This window comes from Mustela nivalis (genome assembly GCF_964662115.1).
Source record: "Mustela nivalis genome assembly, chromosome: 1".
NCBI classification, from domain to species: domain Eukaryota; kingdom Metazoa; phylum Chordata; class Mammalia; order Carnivora; family Mustelidae; genus Mustela; species Mustela nivalis.
The window spans coordinates 196,072,064-196,098,585 of record NC_139020.1 but is presented as its reverse complement, the minus strand read 5'-3'; the positions used below and the strand labels follow the sequence as shown (position 1 = coordinate 196,098,585).

The 26,522-nt window shown below is 37.0% G+C and overlaps 1 protein-coding gene across 9 annotated transcripts in view; it reads left to right on the top strand.

Annotated features, from left to right (window-relative positions):
- Positions 1-26,522, top strand: part of DOCK3 (dedicator of cytokinesis 3) — a 568,909-nt gene that overhangs the window by 217,363 nt on the left and 325,024 nt on the right. For all 9 annotated transcript variants that reach the window (XM_082702076.1, XM_082702074.1, XM_082702073.1 and 6 more), the window contains exon 4: positions 16,782-16,837. In XM_082702076.1, the coding sequence (XP_082558202.1) occupies positions 16,782-16,837 (56 nt within the window). The remainder of the gene's footprint in view (positions 1-16,781; positions 16,838-26,522) is intronic.

Sequence of the window (26,522 nt, the reverse complement as noted above, 5' to 3'; positions counted from 1 at the left end):
GGTACTCTATTTTACATTTTTCATTTAATTCATTGTAATCTTCAGCTCTAAAGTTTCCGTTTTCTTTTTATGATTTCTATGTAATTATTAAGCTCCTCATTTTGCTTGTGTTTTCCTGATTTTGTTTAATGGTCTTTCTATGTTTTCTTATAACTCCTTGAGCTTTTTAAAAACAACTGTTTTGAATCATTTATTGGGCAAATCACAGATCTGTTTCTTTGGGCTTGGTTACTAGAAAAAAATTGTATTCCTTTGGTGGTATCATTTCCTTTATTTTTCATGTTCTTGAAATTTTGCATTTCTTTTTTGCATGTGAAGAAGCAATTACTTCATCCATTTTTACTTATGTCTTTAGTAGAGGATTAACTTATGTCAGCCCTGTTGGATATTTTCTCTTAGACCTTTCCTTTGGATGCACTTGCTCCACACTTCTCGTTCCTTCTTGGAGTGGAATCCTTAAGACTGTATGGTTTCTTTCAATCCCACAAAAATCAGTCCACTTTCTAACAGTCTCTTGTTTGATTTACTTAAGGCAGTGCTGAATGCTCAAGTTTCTGTGCTTTCTTTCAGTCCCACAGGTGGCTTTCTGTATGTGCTCAGTAACTATCTGCAGAGGGTTATATTTGTTGTTGTACAGGGAGCTGGCCATGGCCTTGGGGAGCAGCTGGGGGAGGTGTGCAGTGTGTTGGGGATGCCTGTGGGCCAGCTGGGAAGAATTTCAGGCAAGATGTCCCCATTAGCTCATGCACAGTCTTCCTGATGGAGTCTGTAAAGTGATTGGTAGGATCCTTTGATGTCTTTTGAGAGTCCTGGCTGCTCTCCTTCTAGTCCCTCCTCATCCTCCAGTTATGTAGTACACCTCAGTATTCTGGATGGGGTGAGAAAGAAGTGGGTCTCTTCAGCAGCATACCACAAAGCTGGGGAAAGCCTGGTGCTCACTCAGATGCTCTCACTTTCTGCCATAGGAGAAATCACAGGTCAAGAAGTTATTTCTTGGCTGAGCTGGGCTGCCTTGTGGGAGGAATAATGCAGATAAAGTAAAATTGTTCTTACCCTTTTGAGTGCATCCAGTCTCAGACTTTTTTATTTCCCCAACACTGTGCTTGAACTTTTCCACTGGACTTCTGAACTTCCACAAGGTCATTCTTTTCTGTGATTGATTGTTAAAATCAGTTTTCTTTGGTGGGGAAAATGGTAGAAAACTCCTACTCTTCCACCTTGCTTATGTTACTCCTCTATGATTTTGTTGCTTTTATTCTGAGTCCCATTTCAGTCATGAATTCGTGTTGAAGTTTGTCTTACGCATAATACAGTATGTGATTTTTCTTCATTAGCTTTAATATGGTAGATTACATTGATTGATTTTTGAATTTGAAAATGTTTTTCATCCCTAAAATGGTGCATAAGTCTTCTTATTGCTGAATTCTACTTGATAACATTTTGCTAAGGGTTTTTATATCTATATTCATGAGGGATATTGGTCTATAGTTTTCTTTATTTATACTATCTTTGATTTTGGTTATCAGAGTAATACTGATGTCATAAAAAATTAAGAGATTTTTTCTTCTTATTTTATGGTAGTGATTTTTTAGTAGTAGTGTTCAATCATTTTGGTAGAATGAAGCAGTGAAGACATCTGGGTCTAAAGATTTTTTTTTCTTTGGAGTTTTAAAATATGAATTCAATTTCCTTAATGGTCATGAGGCTATTCAAGCTATTCAAATTATAGTTAATCCTTGAATAACATATGTTTGAATTGCGTGGGTCCACTTCTGTGTGGATTTGTGATAAATACAATACAGTAGTGTAAATTTATTTTCTCTGCCTTATGATTTTAAAGTATTTTTTCTCTAGCTTACTTTATTGTAAGAATAGACTATATAATACACATAGCATTTAATATATGTGTTAATTGACTGTTTATGTTATCAGTAAGGTTTCTAGTCAATAGTAGGCTATTTGTAGTTAAGTGTTTGAGGTATACATGGTTTTTTTGGTATACATGGGTATACATGGCTTTTTGACTGTGTGGGTGTTGGTGACACTGGGGTATTGGTGCCCCTAACCCTGTATTGTTCAAGAATCAATTGTATACATTTTGTATTGGTTGAGTTATAGTAGTTTGTATTTTAAAAGGAACTGGTCCATTTCATGCATGTCATCTATTTATTTGCATAATGTTTTTGAAATATTCCTTTAATATCCTTTTAATGAATGTGTAATATCCTGTTTCATTCCTGATATTGACAACTTGTGTATTATCTGTTTTTTACTTTGTTAGTCTTGGTAGAAATTAGTTCTATTTAAAAAAAGATTTTATTGGGGCGCCTGGGTGGCTCAGTGGGTTAAAGCCTCTGCCTTCGGCTCAGGTCATGATCTCAGGGTCCTGGGATCGAGTCCCGCATCAGGCTCTCTGCTTCCTCCTCTCTCTCTGCCTGTGATCTCTGTCAAATAAGTAAATAAAATCTTTAAATAAAAGATTTTATTTATTCGTTTGACAGAGAGAGAACACAAGTGGGGGTGGCAGAGGGAGAGCGAGAAGCAGACTCCCTGCTGAGCAGGGAGCCTGACTTGGGGCTTGAGCACAGAACCCTGGGATCATGATCTGAGCTGAAGGCAGATGCTTAAGTGACTGAGCCACCCAGGCACCCCTAGTCAGTTCTGTTGATCTTCCCAAAGACCAGCTTTATATTTTCTTTATTGTTTTTCCTTTTTAAATTTTGTTGATTTCTCCTTTTTGTTCTTTCTGCTTGCTTTGGTCTTACTTTGCTTTTCTATTCTAATTTCTTTTTTTTATATAATTTTTTATTTTTTATAAACATATATTTTTATCCCCAGGGGTACAGGTCTGTGAATCACCAGGTTTACACACTTCACAGCACTCACCAAAACACATACCCTCCCCAATGTCCATAATACCACCCCCTTCTCCCAAACCCCCTCCCCCCAGCAACCCTCAGTTTGTTTTGTGAGATTAAGAGTCACTTATGGTTTGTCTCCCTCCCAATCCCATCTTCTTTCATTTATTCTTCTCCTACCCATTTAAGCCCCCATGTTGCATCACCCTCTATTCTAATTTCTTGCAGAGAGGGCTTGGATTATTGATTTGCAATTTTCCTTATTTTATTTTTAAAGTTTTAAAGATTTATTTATTTTTTAAATAGGCTCCATGCTCCACATGGATCTTGAACTCGCAACTCTAAGATCAAGAGTTGCATGCTCTACTGACTGAGCCAAGTGGACCATGCAATTTTCCTTTTTAATAATATATGCATCTGTCTTTCTCTGATTGGCTTATTTTTGTTAGCATAATATATTCTAGCTCCATCCATGTTGTTGCAAATGGCAAGATTTCATTCTTTTTTATGGCTGAGTAATATGCCATTATATATATATACATACACCACATCTTTTTCTCTTTTTATAAAATAGGAATAATTTTTCTTTTTATTTATTTATATTTCATTTTTTATAGGAAACCAATTTTATATATTTGTTTTTTAATTTTTATTTTATTTTTTCAGTGATCCAAGATTCATTGTTTATGCAACACACTCAGCCCTCCATGCAATCCGTGTCCTCCTTAATACCCACCACCAGGCTCGCCCATCCCCCTACTCCTCTCCCTTCCAAAACCCTGTTTGTTTCTCAGAGTCCACAGTCTCTCATGGTTTGTCTCCTCTTCTAATTTTCCCCAATTAGCTTTTCACATCTTTTTTGTTGTTGTTGAGGATTTTTTTAGAGTGCATGCATGCATGCGAGTTGTGGGGGGAAGGGACAGAGCAAAAAGGGAGGGACAAGCAGACTCCATACTGAGTGTGGAGCTGGGGGCAAGGCTTGATCTCACGACCCTGAGATTATGACCTGAACCAAAACCAAGAGTTGGATGCTTAAGCTTAACCAGTTGAGCTACCCAGGTGCCCTCACATCTTCTTTGTCTATTCCTTGTTGATGAACATTTGGGTTCTTTCTGGAATTTGGCTATTTTGATAATGCTGCATAAATGTTAGGGTCCATGTATCCCTTTGAATCAGTATTTTTGTATCCTTTGGATAATTACCTAGTTAGTGCAACTACTAGATCATAGGATAGTTCTATTTTTAAGTTTTTGAGGAACCTCCATACTGTTTTGCAGAGTGGAAGCACCGGTTGCATTTCCAACAACAGTGTAAGAGGATTCTCCTTTCTCCATATCCTTGCCAACATCTGTTGTTTCCTGTGTTGTTAACTTTAGCCATTTTCACTCATATATGGAATTTAAGAGACAAAAGAGATAGGGGAAAGAAAAAAAAAAAGAGAGGGAGGCAAACCATAAGAGACTTGTAACTATAGAGAACAAACAGGGTTGATGAGGGGACATAGGCAGGGGATGGGCTAAATGGTTGATGGATATTAAGGAGCAGTGATGAGCACTGGATGTTATATGTAAGTGAGGAATCACTAAATTCTTCTCCTGAAACCAACATTACACTATATGTTAACTAATTAGAATTTAAATAAAAACTTGAAACAAAATACAATATATGCATTTAATGCCAGTACTTTCCCTTTAAGCATTTCTTTACCTGTGTCTCCAAATTTTGATATATTGTATTGTCATTTTAATTCAGTTCAGTTTTCTATTTACTCTGAAAAGTCCTCTTTGATTCATGGATTATTTAGAAATATGTTGTTTTATATTCAACCATTTGCAGATTTTTCTTCTGTGTTTTGTGTGATTGATTTCCAGTTTGATTTTACTGGGGTTAAAAAACATCCTGTTTATGATTTTGATTGTTTTAAATTTGTTGACATTTGTGTTTTTGCCCAGGATATGATTTATCTTGGCATATGTCCTGTGGGCACTTGAAAAGAATATGTATCTGCTTTTGATCAGTGGAGTGTTCTGTGAATGTCATTAGATCCTGCTGGTCGATGGTGTTGTTAAGTTCTTTATCATTGCTCTTTTGCTGTTTAGTTGTTCTGTAAGTTTCTAACTATAATTGTGAATTTGTCTATTTTTATTTATGTGACTTTTGCTTCAACATATTTTGTTGTTTAGTGCATCTACATTTATGATTGCTATGTTTTCTTGGTGATTGACTTTGTATCATTATATAATGTCCCTTTTTGTATTGATAATTTTGTTTGTTCTGGTGTCTATCTAATATTAACTCTTGCTTTTCATTAATTTTAGCATAATGTGTTTTTTCATGCTTTTACTTCTTGTTTGCCTATGTTGTTATTTTTGTAATGAAGTTTTTAAAAGATTATTTATTTGAGAGTGTGTGTGAACACAGAAGGGATTAGGAGAGTGAAAGAGAGAGAGAGAGAGGATCTCAAGCAGACTCCCCAGTAAGCATGGAGCCTGACACTAAGATCATAACCTGAGCCAAAATCAAAAGACAGACATTTAACCGGCGAAGCCACCCAGGCACCCCTCCGTGTTGACATTTAGTCCATTCATAGTGTTTTACGATCATTACCACTGTCTAATTCCAAAACCTTTTCATCATCCCAAACATGAAACCTTATTATTTCTTCATCCCCCAGCCCTTGATAACTACTATCTATATAGATTTGCCTATTCTGGATATTTCTTATAAGTGAAATCATGTAATATGTGACCTTTTGTGACTTTCTTCTTTCACTCAGTATAATATTGTCAAGATTCATTATTGATGTGGCATATCTCAGTACATAATTGCTTTTATGGCTGACTAACATCCCATTGTATGAATATATCACAGTATATTTGTCCACTTATCAGTTGATGGAGACTTGAGTTGTTTCCACTTTTGGCCCTGTGAGTAGTGATCCTAGTTTTCTCTGATTTTAGTGAAAAATTCACTGTCATTTGAATATTTTTTTCCACTAGAGGTAAGGTATTGTTTTTTCTTACTGATTTTAAGATTTTTTTTTTTTTTTGCATGTGATATTTAGAGATGTAACTATGTTGTGTCTTGATATGTGTTTCTTTTGGCTTATCCTGTTTGGGGTTTGCTCAACTTCCTCAATATGTAGACTTTTGCTTTGCCAAATTTGGGGAGTTTCCTGTCATTTTAAAATTTAATTTAATTTTAACATCTTAGTTTTTATTTTTTCAGTGTTTCAAGAGTCATTGTTTATGCTCCACACCCAGTGCTCCATGCAATATGTGCCTTCCTTAATACCCACCACTTTTTTAATTTTAAATTTTGTTAAGAGTTTATTTTTTAGAACACTTTTAGGTGTACAGAAAAATTGTACAGAAAGTATAAGGATCCTCTCTCCCAGTTTCTCTTCCTATTCACATTCTACATTAGTGTGGTATGTTTGTTATATTTGATGAACCAATATTTATTACTATTACTATTATTTATAGTTTACATTAGGGTACATTCTTTGTGTTGTATAGTTTTATTGTTTTGACAAATGCATAATGCATATGGTTTTGCAAATGCATATCTATCATTGAAGTGTCTTAAGAATAGTTTTGTTGCCCTAGAAATACACTATTCTCCACCTATTCATTCCTTTCCTCATTCTTCAGGACTCTTGGCAACACTGATTTTTTTACTGCCTCTTAAAGAATGCTGTTTAGTTGGGATCATATAGACTGTAGCTTTTTCAGATTGGCTTCTTTCACTCAGCAACATGCAGTTAAAATCCTTCCATGTCTTCTTGTGGCTTGAGAGCTCATTTCTTTTCTTCTTCTTCTTCTTCTCCTCCTCCTCCACCCCCCCCCCCCCAATTCCACTGTCTGGATGGACTATAGATTGTTTATTCATTCATCTACTGAAGAGGACATCTTGGTTGCTTCCAAGTTTTGGCATTTATAGATAAAACAACTGTAAAAACATTTTTGTGGGCTTTTGTGTGGATATAAGTTTTCAGCTCACTTGGTAATTACCAAGGAGTGCAATTGCTAGGTTGTATGGTAAGAATACATTAGTTTTTTTGTTTTGTTTTTTAGATTTTGTTTTTTTACTCATTTGACAGACAGAGACACATTGAGAAAGGGAACACAAGCAGGGGAAGTGGGAGAGGGAGAAGCAGACTTCCTGCCAAGTAGGGAGCCCGATTCGGGGCTTGATCCTAGGACCCTGGGATCAGGACCTGAGCCAAAGGCAGATGCTTAATGGCTGAGCCACCCAGGAGCCCTGAGTATGTTAGTTTTATAAGAAACTGCCAGACTCTCTTCCAATGTGGTTGTACCGTTTTGCTTTCTCAGCAGCAATGTATGAGAGTTCATGTTGCTCTGTATTCTCACTAGTATTTATTCTATTCATGTACATTCTAAGCTTTGCCTTTTTTCTTCTTTCATCCCAGGACTTGATGACAAGAATGTTAGATATTTTTGTTGTTGTTGTTGCCATAGTCATATAGGTCCGTGAATATTTTTTTTCTGTCTATTTCCTCTTTATTGTTTAGTCTCTCAACACTTCTGACATAAAAAGTGTGGGGTTTTCTACACCAACAACCAATTCTACAAGTGTCTGGATTCCCACTTGGGTGTCCAACAATTCAATGCAGTTCTTATGCTAACTGATCTCATATGTTAAGAGCTCAGTCCCACAAGACCGCCTTCACTTCAGATGCCAATCTCAAGTCCTGGACTTCAGTTATAAATTGAGGGTTCCCATGTCCCCTTCTCATGTTTGATAGTTTACTAGAACAGCTCACAGAACTCAGTTAAACAACTTAATTACTATTTTCAGTATATCATAAAGGATCCAACTTAGGAACAGCCAAATAGAAAAGATGCTTAGGGTAAGGTATATGAATCAGGACATGGAGCTTCTGTGCCCTGTTTTGGTATTTCAACCTCGCAACAACTTCGTGTGTTCATTACCTTGGAAGCTGTCCAAACTTCATTGTTGTTTTTATGGGAGTTACATTGTGATGGCACGATTTATTAAATCAGTGGCCTTTGGCGATTAACTCATTTTCCAGCCTTTCTCCCCTTCCTGAGTTTGGAGAGTGGAGCTGAAAGTTCCAGCCCTGTAATCACATGGTTCCCCTGACATCTCCCATTCTGAAGCTCTCTGGAGGCCCACCAAGGGTCACTTCATTAGCATAAACCCCAGTAGAGTTGAAAGTGGCTTATTATGAATAACAAAGTTGATGCTTCTCCTATTTTTCTTATCCAGAAATTCCAAGAGTTTTAGAAGCTCTTGTGTCAGGGATTTGGGATGAAGAAATATATTGTATCCCAATATCACAGTCAGTGTGTATCATTTTAAATTTTTCTGACTTATGGCTCACTGCTTCTTTGCTCTGTCCCCTCCATTCTACTGTTGAGCCAATCCAACATCTTCTGTTTCTTTGTTGAGACATTTTGTTTCTTTGCTGAGATTCTCTTGTCTTTTTCATGTTTCACTCATATTTATAATTGCTTACTGAAACATTTTTATGATGGCTTCTTTAAATATTTGTGAGATAATTCTAGCATCTTTGTTTTCTTGGTGTTGTCATGTATTGTTTTTTTCCCCCCCCATTCAATTTAAGATCTTCCTGGTTCTTGGTATGACAGGACCTAGACCTTAGGAATTGTGTTATGAGATACCGCTTTTATTTAAAACTTTTGCTTTTTCTGGCTTTTGTAACAGTGCTGCTGTAGGGGAAGGACAGGATTTGCCTTATTACTGCTAAGAGGGGGTTGAGGTCCTTGTTTCCCACTCAGCCTCTGTTGACACTGAATGGCGCAGGCTCCTTGTTGCTGTTGAATAGGTGTGGGAATTCTGGCTTCCTAGTAGTCTTCCACTGATTATTCACTGATGGGAAAGCATGTAGAGCCTTCTGCTCTTCCCCATGTAGCCTCTGATAACACCGGAGGAGAATGTTGACCTTGTTATTGCTGAGCAATGGTGAAAGTCCCCACCATCTCTCTCTTAGGCATCTTCAGACACCACAGGGGATGATGGAGGAGTCTCATTAATGCTGGTTAGGGGTAGAAGTTCAGGTAGTCTCCACTGCCACTAAGTGGTTGTGGCTTGTTATTGCCCACTTGGGTAGAGATTCTTGACTCCCAACTTGGCCTTTTCAGTCTAGTACTATACCAGTTCAAGACTTGAATGTGTTAATTATGGTCCAATGAAGGTGAAAGTCCAATTTCTCCTGTTAACCTTGCTTGCGTGGGTGAGAGTTGGGCCACAGCTTTTTTTTTCTTTCATTTTTGGTGATGTTTGGAATCAATATAGTGGTTATTACTAAGGTGTTTTCTTTGTTGACAGGCTGACTTTTCCTGGTTCTTAAGCTAGAAAGAACAGTCTTTTTTTTTGTCTGTGCCTGTTGGTATTTCTCAGTTTCTAGCCTTTTCAGCTTCAAATAACAGATGTATAAGGTAAAAGAAAATCTAGGGAATGCACCACTGTGTTCTTTCTAGTATCTCAAGGTCCTTAGCTGGTCTGCCTTTTTCTCTGTACCTTTCAGAATCTTCCTATTTTTAAAAAATATATTTCTTTCTAGAGCTTTTAATATACAATGTATATATGTGCTTTATATTGATGTTATATGTGTAAAATATGTATATATTTATGTATATGTTACATATATGTCCACAGTTTTTTGTTGTATTTAGTTGAATTTAGCAGGAGGATTAGTGAAAAATATGTCTCATCCATCTTCCTGGAAGCATATGCTAATTTTATGCCTTTTTAGCTTTTTACTATTCTTCCTTTATAGATAACAGGTTGTCATTGCTTAGTTTTGGTTGCATGAGGTTGTGTGTTTTATTCTAAGTCCATATTTTCCTATATTAGGATTCCTATATTAGGATATAAGTTATCTTTTATTATGGGCCAATATATAAAATGTATTACTGGTATACTTGATGTCAGCTTTGTGGTGCTATAAGATGTCCCTAGTTTTTGTTCTCACTCTCAAAAACAAATATTCTGTTTCCATCCACAAACAAAAGTGTTTTGGGGACCTGTAGCATCCTTCATCATACAACAAGGGATCCAGGAGAAGTCTCACCTACCTGTGCATTGGGTAATAGGCAGATAGATCCCAGTCCCAGATGTGTATCCTGAAGTGACCCTTTTGTCATCTTGGAGCTTCTGAAGACAATGTCCCTTGGATTAGAGAAACTTTGTAGATGTCTAGGTTTCTATAGGTGAAGACCCAGCACTTTCTTGGAGCAGGAAGTAAGAGTTTGGGTACATTGGAGTGGTTAATAGGAAAAATTTCACTTTACCTATATCAACTTTACCACAAGAAAGCACAGATAAAGGCCAGAGGAAATCCTTTTAGGCCCATGATTTTTCCTGTGAAGACAAGAGTGCATGTGAGTGAGGATCCAGCTTCTCCAGTTCTGCAGATACTTCCAGAGAGGCTCATTTCTGTCTTGCCCTCTCCAGAGTACTAAATTGGGAGTTCCATGACTGAGAGGTAGAAAGAGGCGCATAGGATTTTTGGGTGGCATTAAAGAGACACAGAACCTCCTGTACATCAGAATCCATCAAAAGCCCACCATTTACTGCTTGGAAAGTCCCAGCTTTGGATTCCCCACTGCCCCATGAGCATCCCAGTGCTTTGTGCCTCATACTACCTGCCATCCCCTATGTCCCTTATGCTGTGGCTGGCTCACTGTACATGCTCTTTAAGATGGTGGCAAGAGCAAGCTTTGGAAGATTGTTATTGAATACACATGGAAAGCAGGCAGAATCTGTAGTACAGAGACCACAAACTTGAGTTATAGTGCGACCTTTGGGATGACACAAGAGAACCCTGTCAGCACTCAGCCTGGTGCATTGTAGAATTGATAGAAAGCATTCATGTTGAAGAATTCTTCCACAAAAGTGAGCAAGAAATATGGAGCAGGTTCATGGGAGGTTTGAGAAATTACAGAATCTCTAAAGAGGAACATGAAAGGTATTTCTACCCTGCTGGCAGTTAGTAAAGTCTGGACAGGTGACTACTACTTCAAATTTGAAGACCATAACACAGAACTCCAAGACACATGAAAAACCAAGGAAGCTAATTGAATTTAAATTTAAAAAAGAAAAGAAAAAAAAAAAACAACAAGAAAACATATTCCACTGAAGGACCACATAATCTTCTAGTAACTGAATCCATAGACATGGGGATTTACAATTTATCTGATAAAGAATTAAAAAAAAGCTGGTTTTGTTTTTTAAGATTTTGTTTGTTTATTTGACAAAGAGAGATATAGTAAGAGAGGGAACACAAGCAGGGGGAGTGGGAGAGGGAGAAGCAGGCTTCCCGCTGAGCAGAGAGCCTGATGTGGGGCTTGATCCCAGAATCCTGGGATCATGACCTGAACCGAAGGTAGGCACTTAATGACTGAACCACCCCAGTGCCCCTCAAAAAAGCTCTTTTAAGGAAGTTTAATGAGCTAAAGGAAACACTGAAAGACAGTTTAGTGAAATCAGGAAAACAGTACATTAACAATATAAAAATTTATCAATTTTATCGAAGAGATAAATAATGAAAAAGAACCAAACAAATTGGAGTTGAAGAATTCAGTGAATGAAATGGAAAAAAAATGTAGCAGAGCACATCAGCAGTAGGTTTGATCAAGCAGAAGAAAGAATCAGTGAAATTAAAGATAGGAACTTTGAAATTATACAGTCAGAGGAAACCTGACTGGAAAAGAAGAAAAAAATGAGGAAGCATAAAGAAAGACTTCGTGATTGTTTTTCAGAGTCCATAGTCTCTGAAAAACAATATGAGGGGTTTTAAGTGGTGGGGGGGGGGTGGGAGGTTGGGGGAACCAGGTGGTGGGTATTAGAGAGGGCATGGATTGCATGGAGCACTGGGTGTGGTACAAAAACAATGAATACTGTTATGCTGAAAATAAATAAAAAATAAATTAAAAAAACAAACAAACAAAGACATTCTCATCCAAAAAACAACAACAACAACAAAAAACCCATGAATTTTGCTAGGATTATTGGAATAAAAAGGCTCTAATTTGGAAAAAAAAAAAAAAAAGAATGACTTCATGATTGGTGGTACATATCAGTGGGACCAATTTGTGAATCATTGGAATTCTAAAAGGAGAAGGTGGTGGGAAAGGGGTCAGGAAACCTATTTAAAGAAATAATGACTAAGAACTTTTCAAATCTAGGGATAAATTTGGACATCTAAGTTCATAGTCTTCATAGGTCACCAGACAAACTGAACATGAAGAAATTCCCTCCAAGACACATTATAATAAAATTCTCAAAGTCACAGCAAGGAAAGATTTTAAAAGCAGCAAAAGAAACAAAGGTGGTAACTTATGAGGTTACTACCCCCCCCCATTAGACTACCAGTGGATTTCTCAGCAAAAATAATACAGGCTATGAAAGAGTAGGGTAATATAGTCCAAGTGTTGAAATTTAAAAAAAAAGCCCCACCAACCAAGAATACTTTCCCTAGCAGAGCCATTGTTCAGAAATGAAGGAGAGATACAAATTTTCCCAACTAAACAAAAGCTGAGGGAATTTGCCACTAGACCTGCCTTACAAAATGCTAAAAGGAGTTCTTCAAGCTGAATGAAAGAACACTGATTAAGAACATGAAAGCATGAAAATATAAAACACACTGGTAAAGGTTATTATGTAGTTAGATTTAGAATACTCTAATACTATGATATGATGGTATATTAACTCTAGTATTAAAAGATGAGAGTACTAAAACATAGCTACAGTAATTTTAAAATATAAAATACAAACACAGGTAAATTGTGACATCAAAATCAAAGCAGGGGAGAGTAAAAGGGTAGAGTTTTTATAGATGATCAAAGTTAAGTTGTTATGAGTATAAAATAGACTTATAAGATGTGTTACATAAAACCATGGTAACCGCAAAGCAAAACCTACAGCAGAATCCTGGAAGATGACAGATGAGGGAATCAAAACATATCACTGTGGAACTTCACAAAGGAAGGCAGCAAAAGATGAAAGAAGCAAGGCATAACCTGCCATCCCTCCCAACCCAGGGCAGCAGCTCTTCCTGCCCACGGGTCCTGTCCCCGTGCTTTAATAAACCACCATTTTGCACTTAAAAAAAAAAAAAAGAATTGGAAATAATAATATAGCACTAGTAAGTCTTTACCTATCGATAATTACTTTAAATGTAAATAGATTGAATTCTCTAACTGACAGACCTAATGTGGTTGGATTGATTAAAAAACAAGGCCCAGCTTATTGCATGCCACCTATAGGAGACTTACTCTGGCTTTAAGGATACATATAGCTTGAAAGTAAAGGGATAGAAAAAGATATTTCATGCAAGTGGAAACCAAAAAAGACCATAAGTAGCTATACTTACACTGAGTAAAGTAATATTAAGTCAAAAAGTGTAACTAGAGATCAAGAAATCACTTATATAATGATAAAAGGATCAACTCAACCAGAAGATATATCATTCATAAAGGTGCATCAGAAACTAATATATTAATATATAATAAAGGTATTAAACACAGATTTAAAGGGAGAATTAGATTATTATAGTGGGAGACTTCAGTAAGATTATCTGGACAGAAAATCAACAGACATTGGACTTGAACTCTACTTTAGATCAAACGAACCTCACAGAAGTAGATAGAACATTTCATCCACCAACAGCAGGATATACATTATTCTCAACTGAAAATGGAACATTCTTCAGAATAAATCCTATGACAGGTCACATAGCAAGGCTTAGCAAATTTAAGAAGATTGATATTATACTACATATCTTTTTTAGACTACAATGGATGAAAGTAGAAATCAATAATGGGAAGAAAACTGGAAAATTCACAAATATGTTCAAATTAAACAATACAGTTCTGAACAACCAGTGGTCAAAAAAAACCCACAAAGGAAATAAAAAGATACCTTGACACAAATTAAAATGGAAACAGTATACTATGGGAGGCTGCAAAAGCAGTTTTAAGGGGCACCTGGTGGCTCAGTGGGTTAAAGCCTCTGCCTTCGGCTTGGGTCATGATCTCGGGGTCCTGGGATGGAGCCCCGCGTTGGACTCTCTGCTCAGCGGGGACCCTGCTTCCTCCTCTCTCTCTGCTTGCCTCTCTGCCTACTTGTGATCTCTGTCTGTCAAATAAATAAATAAAATCTTTTTAAAAAAGCAGTTTTAAGAGGGAATTTTATAGTAATACATGCCTGTAATACGAAAAAAGAAAGATGTAAAATATACATCTCAAGAAACTAGAAAAAGAAGAAAAAAACTATGCTCAAATTTAGCAGAAGGAAGGAAATATCAGAGTGGAGAAAGTGAAATAGAGACCAGAAGACTATGAAAAGATTAACAAAACTAAGAACAGGCTTTTCCCCCCCTAAAGATAAACAGAATGGACAAATCCTGAAATAGACTAAGGGAAAAAAGGAAAGACTCAAATGAAATGAGATATGAAATAGGAAACATTTAAAACGATACCATAGAAATAGAAAGGATTATAAGAGAATGCTATGACAAATTAATATCAACAAAATGGATAACCTGGAGGAAATGGGTGAGTTCCTAGAAACATATAAGGGTATGTTTATAAGGATATATTATAAGGAAACATATAAGGATAAATCAGGAAGAAATAAAAAAAACTGTTAATGATCTAAGTAGTGAGTAAGGAGATTGCATGAGCAACCAAAATCTTCTAACAAAGAGAAGTCCAGGCCCTCATGAGTTTACTGGTGAATTCTACTAAACTTTAAAAAGTCAATACCAGGGCACCTGGGTGGTTCAGTGGGTTGATCCTCTGCCTTTGGCTCAGGTCATGATCTCAGGGTCCTGGGATCGAGTCCTGCATTGGGCTCTCTGCTCGGCAGGGAGCCTGCTTTCCCCTGTCTCTCTGCCTACTTGTGATCTTTCTCTCTGTCAAATAAATAAATAAAATCTTAAAAAAAAAAAAAAAGAGTCAGTACCAGTTCTCAAACTCTTCTAGAAAACTGAAGAGGAGGGAACACTTCCATACTCTTTTTATGAGGCCAGTAATACCCTGATACCCAAGCCAGATAAGGACACTAAAGGAAAAAGAGAACCAAAGACAATATCTCTGATGAATACAGATGCAAAACTTCTCAACAAAATATTAGCAACCTGAATTTAACAGCACTTTTAAAGGATCATATCAAGGGGCGAAAGGATGATTTAACATTATCAAACTATTAAATTTGATACATCTTACTGATAGAATGAAAGATAAAAATTTTATAATCATTTCAGTAGATGCAGAAAAAGCATTTGACATAATGCAGCATCCTTTAATGGATAAAACTTAGCAGTTTGGGTTTAGAAGTAACATACCTCAGCATAAGAAAGGCCATGGTATGACAAGTCCAGAGCTAATATCATATGCAATGGTATAAGGTTGAAGTCTTTTTCTCTAAGAGGAGCAACAAGACAAAGGTGCTCACTCTCACCACTCCTATTAAACAGAATAATGGAAGTCCTAGCCAGAATAGCAGGTAAGAAAAGGAAACAAAAGGTATTCAAATAAGAAAGGAAGAAACAAAATTGTATGTGCTTGCATATGATATGTAGAAAATCCTAAAGACTCCACCCCAAAACTGTTAAAACCAATGAAAAATTCAGTAAAGGGGCACCTGGGTGGCTCAGTGTGTTGAGCCTCTGCCATTGGCTCGGGTAGTGATCTCAGGGTCTTGGGATTGAGCCCTGCATCAGGCTCTCTGCTTAGTGGGGATCCTGCTTCCCTCCCCCCTGCCTGCCTACTTGTGATCTCTCTTTCTCTGTCAAATGAATAAATAAAATCTTTAAAGAAAGAAAAAAATTCAGTAAAGTTACGGGATACAAAATTAACACAAAGAATTTAACTGTGTTTCTGTTCACTAACAGTGAAATATCTGAAAAAGGGAAGGCAACAGTCTATTTAAAATAGCAGTGAAAGCAAGCAGAAACTTAGGAATAAACTTAACCAAGGAGGTAAGAAATCTGTACATTGAAAACTATAAAGTCCAGCTGCTGATGGCCTAGTCTCATATAGATTTATTATTGGCAGTGGTGGAGGTCAGAGAATATAAAAAATTTAGACCATTGTGTTTTATTTGAAGGGAGTTTCATACATCAGGAAAAGGAATGAAGCACTGATTGGAAAACTTAATTGTTTTTAAAAACAATTCACTTTTTATCTGTTAGGAGTTAAAATCAAATTATAGCAAATATGAAAATGGAAACTCTATAATGAAAGAGTAAAAGAAGAAATGTTTATAAAAACTTCTAAATTGATTCATTCTTGTGACTATAAATGTGAGCCAGAGTCTGAGAATTGTTTCTCCAGCTCAGAGCTGGATAACATAGGTGATATTAGTTGGTTAGGTAATATTTTTGGTTTTATAGGTACATACCAAGTTCTGTATATAAGTCTATATCCTGAGAGTGATTAGATGGAATATTTCCAATCTGTAACTTAAAAAGTCTTTTTGGTAGTTGCCTAAGATCACAGTTTTCCCCTGAGGATGGACTCTGAGTGCAAATGACAATTAAATTCCTATATAATGTATATAGTTTGTGCATCTTTGCATTCTTAATATGCAAAGTGGTTGCTACACAGTGCTATTATCTATTTGAGAGCAAGAGAGAGCACAAGCACAAGCAAGGGGGCTGCAGACAGAGGGTGAGGAAGAAGCAGCCTCCCTGCTGAGCAGGGAGCCGGATGCAGGGATCCATCCCAGAACCCAGGGTCATGATCTAAGCTTAAGGCAGACACATAACCGACTGAGCCACCCACGCACCCCTATCTACTGTATTTTTGATAGAGTATTTCCATGCTGAAATCCGGCTGCTATTTTAATATATTTGAGATGGTAATCACGAATTTCATTTTCTAATGGGAAATCTTTTCTCTTTTACAGGGGATCTTTCCTGCAAATTACATTCACTTGAAAAAGGCAATTGTCAGTAATAGGGGGTGAGTAGCTGGCCTTACTAAATTTATTTATAAATTTTAGAAGTTGCAAAGGAAGGCCCTTTTCTTTTTAGTTTGTAGTATAAAATATGTTGTTAGGATGTTTTCCTGCCAAAAATAAATTTGCTTTGTTGCTTTGTTATATATCATATAATTCTGAGGCCACACTATTTCTTAAATACTGACAACTTTAATCTGTTTTCTTGTATACTAGAAAAGTAACCTGAATTGTTGTGAATTTTATAAAAACAGTTATGCATGCAGCATGTCTTTTACAATTATTTGCATTATGAGAATAGTTTCTGATAGGGTAACAAGTGCAATCTCCAATAGAAGAGAGACAAGATGTAAATATATCAAAATGTTAACATTTTTTATTTTTGTACATTCATATTATGAGTGATTTTTAGAAATTCTTTACAGTCATGTCCAAATTTTAAAAGTAATAAATATATATATTTATGTGTATAATAAATATAAATATATATGCTTCTATAAAATTTTGATTTTTAAAATTAATCATTTTAAAATATAAAATTTAAGAAATTATATATGATAGCTTTTGGTACTAGAAATAATGTTTTTGAACAGAGGTTGAGAAAGCATCAGAGTTTAGTTAGGTTTGAGTCAGGAAAAGAGAAACTTACTTTATAATTAGAATTTAATGTAGGGAGTTTCAAACACACATGTTTGAAAAAATGAAAGAAAAAAAAGGAAATGTCAATACAACCCAAAATAATAACTGCAGAAAGAAGTCTATACTCTAATGGCTGGGGGAACAAAAGGTAATGGGTTGGGGGTACCAGAACTCAGGAACTTAGATGGATCTTGAGACACTAGGGCTCAGATTCTGAGGAGATGAAATCATATGGCTGCTGCTGATATGTATGACGAAGGGCAGTGAAGTTGTTTCTGGGAATGCCAAAAGCAACTGGAGGCTGGAACCAACTTTCTCTGGTGGAATGGTTTATAGAAACCACAGTAACACTTTTTATTTCCTTTTCCACAGTATCTTTCTAGTGCCCCCCACCAGACAAAGAAGCTTGTGAGGCAAAGTTGGCAAATTCCAGCCTCAGCGTCAGTGCTTAGAAGGGTGGATTTAGAGATGAGAGGTATTAGTAAATGACTGGTATGCCTTCTAAGATAAAATTTGTTATTGAGCATAATAAGACTATAATTAAGAAGATTCTAATATGAATGCATGACCAGAATACTTTTTATTGTTCCTCTTCTTCTTTTATAAAATACCAGACATGAGAATGTAGAGACAGGAAACTTGAAAATCCTTTTAGTGAACCTTTGCAGCATATAATCTATTACCTCAAATTTATAGGTAAGGAGTGCCAAAACCATCAAGATTGGATAGAAGTTGTGTAAAAATGAAAAGGGAGTGTCTAGACAAGGATCATGAAGGCATGCATTTCTAAAAGTACTAAGAAAATAACTTCATGAATGTAAATGGCTCACCTTGAAACACAAAAATAATACCCCTAATTTAATAACACTTAGTTTAATAATGGGACTAAAGAAAATTGAAATGTGGCAGAAACTACATGGAGGTGAGATGAGAAAAGGAGATAGAATGTTTAGGGATCAAGAAACAGTGCCTCAGAAAATGCCAGCAAAATCATACATTTCTCATGGTTCACCTCCCCTTCTAATTTCCCTCAACTCCCTTCTCCTCTCCATCATGAGAGACTATGGAATCTGAAAAACAATCTGAGGGTTTTGAAGGGGATGGGGGGAGGTTGGGGTAACCAGATGATGGGTATTAGAGAGGGCATGGATTACATGGAGCACCGGGTGTGGTGCAAAAACAATGAATACTCTTATGCTGAAAAGAAATTTGAAAAAAAGAAAAAAAAAACACCACATCCTACCAGATGCCTAAATAAAAAGGAAAAGACTGGTAAAAAAAAAAAAAATCATATATTTCTGATAACAAGGGACTCATCTTAAATCCAGGAGCAACGTTCCTATTTATAATAGTTGTAAAGGAAATGGGGACTACTTTGCTAGCAGAAAAATCCATACCTAGATTCAGTTTGTTTCAGAAAGGCAAAGGAGATATGGCTTAAAGAGTTATACAAGGGAGCCATATTTGTGGGAAGCATTCTTTCTCCAAGGAAGCAGAGAAACTATCTTTTTGATGTACATCTTAGAAAGCTACATAAGATCAATTCAGTATACAAATCTCCTGCACTTTGATTTTCCAGAATAATCTTTCTAAAGTCTGAAGAAAGTATTTTTAAAAACTGCCTTCTGGTGTTGAAGAGCAGTCAGTGTAGGAGTATTTTCTTTCCCCAAGTTTTTACTTAAATTCCAGTTAGTTAACATACAGTGTCATATTAGTTTCAGGTACAGAATTTAGTGATTCAGCAATTTCATACAACACCCAGTGCTCATCACAACGAGTGTGCTCTTTAATCCCCATGATCTGTTTCATCCATCTCCCTACCCCACTTATCCTCTGTAATCAGTTTGTTCTCTATAGTTAAGAGTCTGTTTCTTAGTTTGCTTTTTTCTCTCTCTTTCTCTTCATCAAATGTAGGGAGGATCTTGAAGAACTTTGATTCATGAAGGAGGGGGGATTTCATATGGGAAGAAGAGTGCATGTTTACTTTGGCTTTTTTTCCCCCCCACAGAGAATTTTTCGGCTTGCTCTGATGTGGTGCAGCAAACAGATCCCAAACAGAAAGTGGTAGTTTTTCAGGGATGAGGAAATAGATGTTGAAGTTTGGAACTCTCAGGGAGACTAATAAGAAGTAAGAGGTTAAAACCCAGAGAGTAGAAAAACTCAGAGAATTAGGACCTTAATCTGCTTACAAATTCCCCCTAAGTAATTGAACGAATTCTTGCTTCTTTTGGGCTGTATAAAACTCAAGGAATCTTAGTGGAAGTGTACAACTAGCAAAATGAGTATACTTTACCAGCCACTTAGTGGCTGAGTGGTGAGAAAAATATTAGAGTTCAAGAACTGGAAAGTTATAGGGACCTTGGTAAAAAGTTTGGGCCTTCTGTTGAGATCCCTAAAGGAATATACCTTATATGTAGGGCCATGCCTTTGGATAAAGGACCCAACCAAATGTATGTGGGCAAAAGTGTAAACTTCTGAAAACACAATAGATGTTATAGGAACAAATAAAAACACTTGATACTGCCATCCAAAAATAGCAACTATAATGGGTTAGTGTATTTCCTATTTCTTTATGTATGGTATTTTTACTCTGTTCCCTGCTATAAGTTAATTCTCCTTTATCTTTTTCCCTCCACTTTTATAAATATTACCTTGATGATATATCTCTTTTTAGTGTCTTTTTTCCTCCTTAATTTCTATGACTATTCTTGTTTCCATTCTTCCTCTTGGGCCCCCCTTTGTTATTCCTCTCAGAGTCCTCTTCCTATTCCAAGCCTTTAAATACTGTTAATTCATGAGCTTTATCTCTACTCTAATCCTTTATGTGCAAAGTGTGCCTGTCTTTTTCAGGTATAGTAAGGCAGATGGTTTGACTACAGTGTGTGGAAGTGAGGTCAGTAAAAGGAGAGGAGTCCAGAGTGGCAGCAGGTGATAAATATTACAAGGCCTTATAGGCCTTATCAGGGGTGTTATCTTTTATTGAATGAGCCAGGAAGCCACTTTCAGAAAGAGGAGGGATGTGGTTAATTTTAAAAGTGTTATTCTAGGTTGCTTTGTTGAGACTAGAACTACAGTGGGGAAAGGTCAGAAGCAGGGAGATTTGGTAGAATATTATAGTAGTCCGTGGAAGACAAAACGGTAACTTTTTGGACAGGGAGGGAAAACTGAATGGGAAGAAATCAGAGAGGGGGACAAACCATGAGAGACTCTCGACTTCTGGCAACAGAGGGTTACGGAAAGGGAGGTGGGTGGCGGGAAAGGGTAGCAGGGTGCTGGGCATTAAGGAGGGCATATGATATGATGAGCACTGAATGTTATACACAATTAATGAGTCCTTGAATGTTACATCAAAAACTAAATGTCTTAGCAATCTACAAGAACAAAGCATTTCTATCAATAATTTAGCTTCCAGAAGGAAATGTAGATACAATTAAATGTCCTTATAACCTATAGCCCATTGACAGATACTTGAAGGGGAAAGAGTATATTTTTCCTCTAGGAAGCTCCCAACTATTTTCATGTTAATGCCTTGCTAGAAGGAAAAACAACCTTAATTTGACAATGGCAAGGCCTCTGGTATCCTGTGAGCCTTTAACATGAAAATCATTTTGAAAACCTCCCTTTTTCTTACCTTCCCCACTTCCTCATAATATATAGTCAGCCACCCGTCACAACCTTGTTGCAGCAGCTCTTTCTGCCCATGGGTCCTGTCCTCATCTTTAATAAACCACTGTTTTGCAACAAATGAACAAACAGATAAAAAACTAATGATGATTCATTTTTCTGCATGTGTCTGTCCAATTCTCCCAGCACCATTTATTGAAGAGGCTGTCTTTTTTCCATTGGACATTCTTTCCTGCTTTGTCGAAGATTAGTTGACCATAGAGTTGAGGGTCTATTTCTGGGCTCTCTATTCTGTTCCATTGATCTATGTGTCTGTTTTTGTGCCAGTACCATGCTGTCTTGATGATGACAGCTTTGTAATAGAGCTTGAAATCCGGAATTGTGATGCCACCCACGTTGGCTTTCTTTTTCAATATCCCTTTGGCTATTCGAGGTCTTTTCTGGTTCCATATAAATTTTAGCATTATTTGTTCCATTTCTTTGAAAAAGATGGATGGTACTTTGATAGGAATTGCATTAAATGTGTAGATTGCTTTAGGTAGCATAGACATTTTCACAATATTTATTCTTCCAATCCAGGAGCATGGAACATTTTTCCATTTCTTTGTGTCTTCCTCAATTTCTTTCATGAGTACTTTATAGTTTTCTGAGTATAGATTCTGTGTCTCTTTGGTTAGGTTTATTCCTAGGTATCTTATGGTTTTGGATGCAATTGTAAATGGGATTGACTCCTTAATTTCTCTTTCTTCTGTCTTGCTGTTGGTGTAGAGAAATGCAACTGATTTCTGTGCATTGATTTTATATCCTGACACTTTACTGAATTCCTGTATAAGTTCTAGCAGTTTTGGAGTGGAGTCTTTTGGGTATTCCACATATAGTATCATATCATCTGCGAAGAGTGATAATTTGACTTCTTCTTTGCTGATTTGGATGCCTTTAATTTCCTTTTGTTGTCTGATTGCTGAGGCTAGGACCTCTAGTACTATGTTGAATAGCAGTGGTGATAATGGACATCCCTGCCGTGTTCCTGACCTTAGCGGAAAAGCTTTCAGTTTTTCTCCATTGAGAATGATATTTGCGGTGGGTTTTTCATAGATGGCTTTGATGATATTGAGGTATGTGCCCTCTATCCCTACACTTTGAAGAGTTTTGATCAGGAAGGGATGCTGTACTTTGTCAAATGCTTTTTCAGCATCTATTGAAAGTATCATATGGTTCTTGTTCTTTCTTTTATTGATGAATTTGCAAATACCAAACCAGCTCTACAGGAAATATTGAAAGGGGTCCTCTAAGCAAAGAGAGAGCCTACAAGTGGTAGATCAGAAAGGAACAGAGACCATATACAATAACAGTCACCTTACAGGCAATACAATGGCACTAAATTCATATCTCTCAATAGTTACCCTGAATGTGAATGGGCTAAATGCCCCTGTCAAAAGACACAGGGTATCAGAATGGATAAAAAAACAAAACCCATCTATATGTTGCCTCCAAGAAACTCATTTTAAGCCCGAAGACACCTCCAGATTTATAGTGAGGGGGTGGAAAAGAATTTACCATGCTAATGGACATCAGAAGAAAGCAGGAGTGGCAATCCTTATATCAGATCAATTAGATTTTAAGCCAAAGACTATAATAAGAGATGAGGAAGGACACTATATCATACTCAAAGGGTGTGTCCAACAAGAAGATTTAACAATTTTAAATATCTATGCCCCCAACGTGGGAGCAGCCAACTATATAAACCAATTAATAACAAAATCAAAGAAACACATCAACAACAATACAATAATAGTAGGGGACTTTAACACTCCCCTCACTGAAATGGACAGGTCATCCAAGCAAAAGATCAGCAAGGAAATAAAGGCCTTAAACAACACACTGGACCAGATGGACATCACAGATATATTCAGAACATTTCATCCCAAAGCAACAGAATACACATTCTTCTCTAGTGCACATGGAACATTCTCCAGAATAGATCACATCCTCGGTCCTAAATCAGGACTCAACCGGTATCAAAAGATTGGGATCATTCCCTGCATATTTTCAGACCACAATGCTCTAAAGCTACAAAAGGAAGTTTGGAAAGAACCCAAATACATGGAGACTAAACAGTATCCTTCTAAAGAATGAATGGGTCAACCGGGAAATTAAAGAAGAATTGAAAAAAATCATGGAAACAAATGATAATGAAAATACAACGGTTCAAAATCTGTGGGACACAACAAAGGCAGTCCTGAGAGGAAAATATATAGCGGTACAAGCCTTTCTCAAGAAAGAAGAAAGGTCTCAGGTACACAACCTAACCCTACACCTAAAGGAGCTGGAGAAAGAACAAGAAAGAAACCCTAAGCCCAGCAGGAGAAGAGAAATCATAAAGATCAGAGCAGAAATCAATGAAATAGAAACCAAAAAAACAATAGAAAAAATCAACGAAAGTAGGAGCTGGTTCTTTGAAAGAATTAATAAAATTGATAAACCCCTGGCCCGACTTATCAAAAAGAAAAGAGAAAGGACCCAAATAAATAAAATCATGAATGAAAGAGGAGAGATCACAACTAACACCAAAGAAATACAAACTATTATAAGAACATACTATGAGCAACTCTACGGCAATAAATTTGACAATCTGGAAGAAATGGATGCATTCCTAGAAACATATAAACTACCACAACTGAACCAGGAAGAAATAGAAAGCCTGAACAGACCCATAACCAGTAAGGAGATTGAAACAGTCATTAAAAATCTCCAAAGAAACAAAAGCCCAGGGCCAGATGGCTTCCCGGGGGAATTCTACCAAACATTTAAAGAAGAACTAATTCCTATTCTCCTGAAACTGTTCCAAAAAATAGAAATGGAAGGAAAACTTCCAAACTCATTTTATGAGGCCAGCATCACCTTGATCCCAAAACCAGACAAGGATCCCACCAAAAAAGAGAGCTATAGACCGATATCCTTGATGAACACAGATGCGAAAATACTCAACAAAATACTAGCCAATAGGATTCAACAGTACATTAAAAAGATTATTCACCACGACCAAGTGGGATTTATTCCAGGGCTGCAAGGTTGGTTCAACATCCGCAAATCAGTCAATGTGGTTGTATTCTTTCATCCGTATATCCATTCATCCATTTTATTTCTTCATTCATACATCGTTCACTGACTTCGACTCTATGTTGGGTCCTTTGGTGGGTTCTGGAGACATCTGAATGAATTTAACAGGCCCCCCACATTGGATATTTAGTCTAGCAAGGACACTATGAAGCTATCGCCTATCTTGGAGCCTAAAAATAAACCCAAGAAAGCAATATGGTACACTTTGGTCTGCCATGGAGATAGCTGCTGTATCTAGATTGGCCACAACTGCTCACATTTACTCCCATTTTGTGGTGTCAAATGAAGGAAGAGCTTCATTTCTGCTAGATCAAATCCAAATGGGAGATTATCAGATATGCATCCCATAAATCTGGCATTGGGATGTTTGGAAGTACTGTAAGGTCAATAAGGAAATTAAAATTGCCTATAGGTCCTAAATTCTGAAACCTGAACCTGGACCATGTTAGGGATGACCAGACTCCTCCAACTCCCCATGGCCCAAATCATTCCACACATCATTAGAAGCCCTTAGAAACCAGCTGTATGTCTTTGGTAGAGGAGAATGAGACACCGAACCCCTGAAGGATTGAAGTTATGGATGTTTGCTGCAAACACTATGATCTCAGCCAAAGATCTATTAAGAAAAAGAAATTTCTTGGTATAATCATATTATGATGACAGTAGTGACAAAGCTCTTCATCTATGGGGGTTCATGAGGTGAAAAATTCCATTATGACCTACGTTACACTGGTAAAAGTGACATGGAATTTTAGCAGCTGAGTCCCACTGGGACATTCCTATATGTTGTACCACACAATTAGGTGTGCTTGTGGAGAAACGTGTATGTCACTGGAAAAACAGGTCTCACAGGAACATTGCACGCATTATACCAGCATTACACAGAGAAGCAGCACTGGGCTCTGCTTTAATTTGACATCTGTCCTCTCTCCCAAACAACTGGACTAACCCATGCATATCACTCCAACGCTGGTGATGTCTCAATCTGTGAAAGAGTGAATTTCTGTCACTGTCAGCTGTGAAACGGAGAAAGGTGATTTTGCTGTGACCCACATGAGGAAAATCAGATTAGGACACAGCTCTGTTTCGTGTTTGGTGGGATAAAGAAGGTGAAATCTATAATGATCACATTATGACTATAGTTGACTAATAAGACCTATATTTAATTAAAGGGGAAAAAAAAAGCCTTAGTAAAAAGAGCTGCATCATCCAAAGTTACAAATCTCTTCCCTAAGGTAATCCTCATCCAGTGAGTGATGAAAGTTGTGGTACAAAGGCTTGGTCCCCTTTCTTAAAATTTGGAATAATTCTGAAAGGCCATCACAGCTGTAGTTCCCTATGTGTGTTCTGCTGAGACACCGCATTGATCACATCACAGTTTAACTTCTCCTACTACCCAGTCCTGCTTTCCTTCCTCCCTCACATGCATTAACTTCAAGAACACCTCCCAATAAACACCCTCCTGCATGCGAACCCCTGACTCTGAGTCTCTGTCCTCGAAAACACAAAATCAGACATTATTTATATGTGCAGATTAATGTAATTACGTATCTTTGTCAAATTTGTATCTCAATGTGGTTTTAATTTGAATCTCCCTGAGGGCTAGCGATGATGAACATTTTTTCATGTGTCTGATAGCCATTTGTATGTCTTGATTGGAAAAGTGTCTGTTCTTATTTTCTGCCCATTTTTTGATATGATTGCCTGTTTTGTGTTTGTTGAGTTTGAGTTCATTATAGATCCTGGATATCAACCTTTTGTCTGTAGTGTCATTTGCAAATATCTTCTCTCATTCTGTGGGTTGCCTCTTTGTTTTTTTGACTGTTTCCTTTGCTGTGCAGAAGCTTTTGATTTTGATGAAGTCCCAAAAGTTTATTTTCGCTTTTGTCTCCTTTGCCTTTGGAGACATATCTTGAAAGAAGTTGCTGTGGCTGATACCGAAGAGATTACTGCCTATGTTCTCCTCTAGGATTCTAATGGATTCCTGTCTCACGTTGAGGTCTTTTATCCATTTTGAGTTTATCTTTGTGTACAGTGTAAGAGAATGGTCGAGTTTCATTCTTCTACATATAGCTGCCCAGTTTTCCCAGCACCATTTATTGAAGAGACTGTCTTTTTTCCACTGTATATTTTTTCCTGTTTTGTCGAAGATTAATTGACCATAGAGTTGAGGGTCCATATCTGGACTCTCTACTCTGTTCCACTGGTCTACATGTCTGTTTTTATGCCAGTACCATGCTGTCTTGGTGATCACAGCTTTGTACTAAAGCTTGAAATCAGGTAACATGATGCCATCAGTTTTGTTTT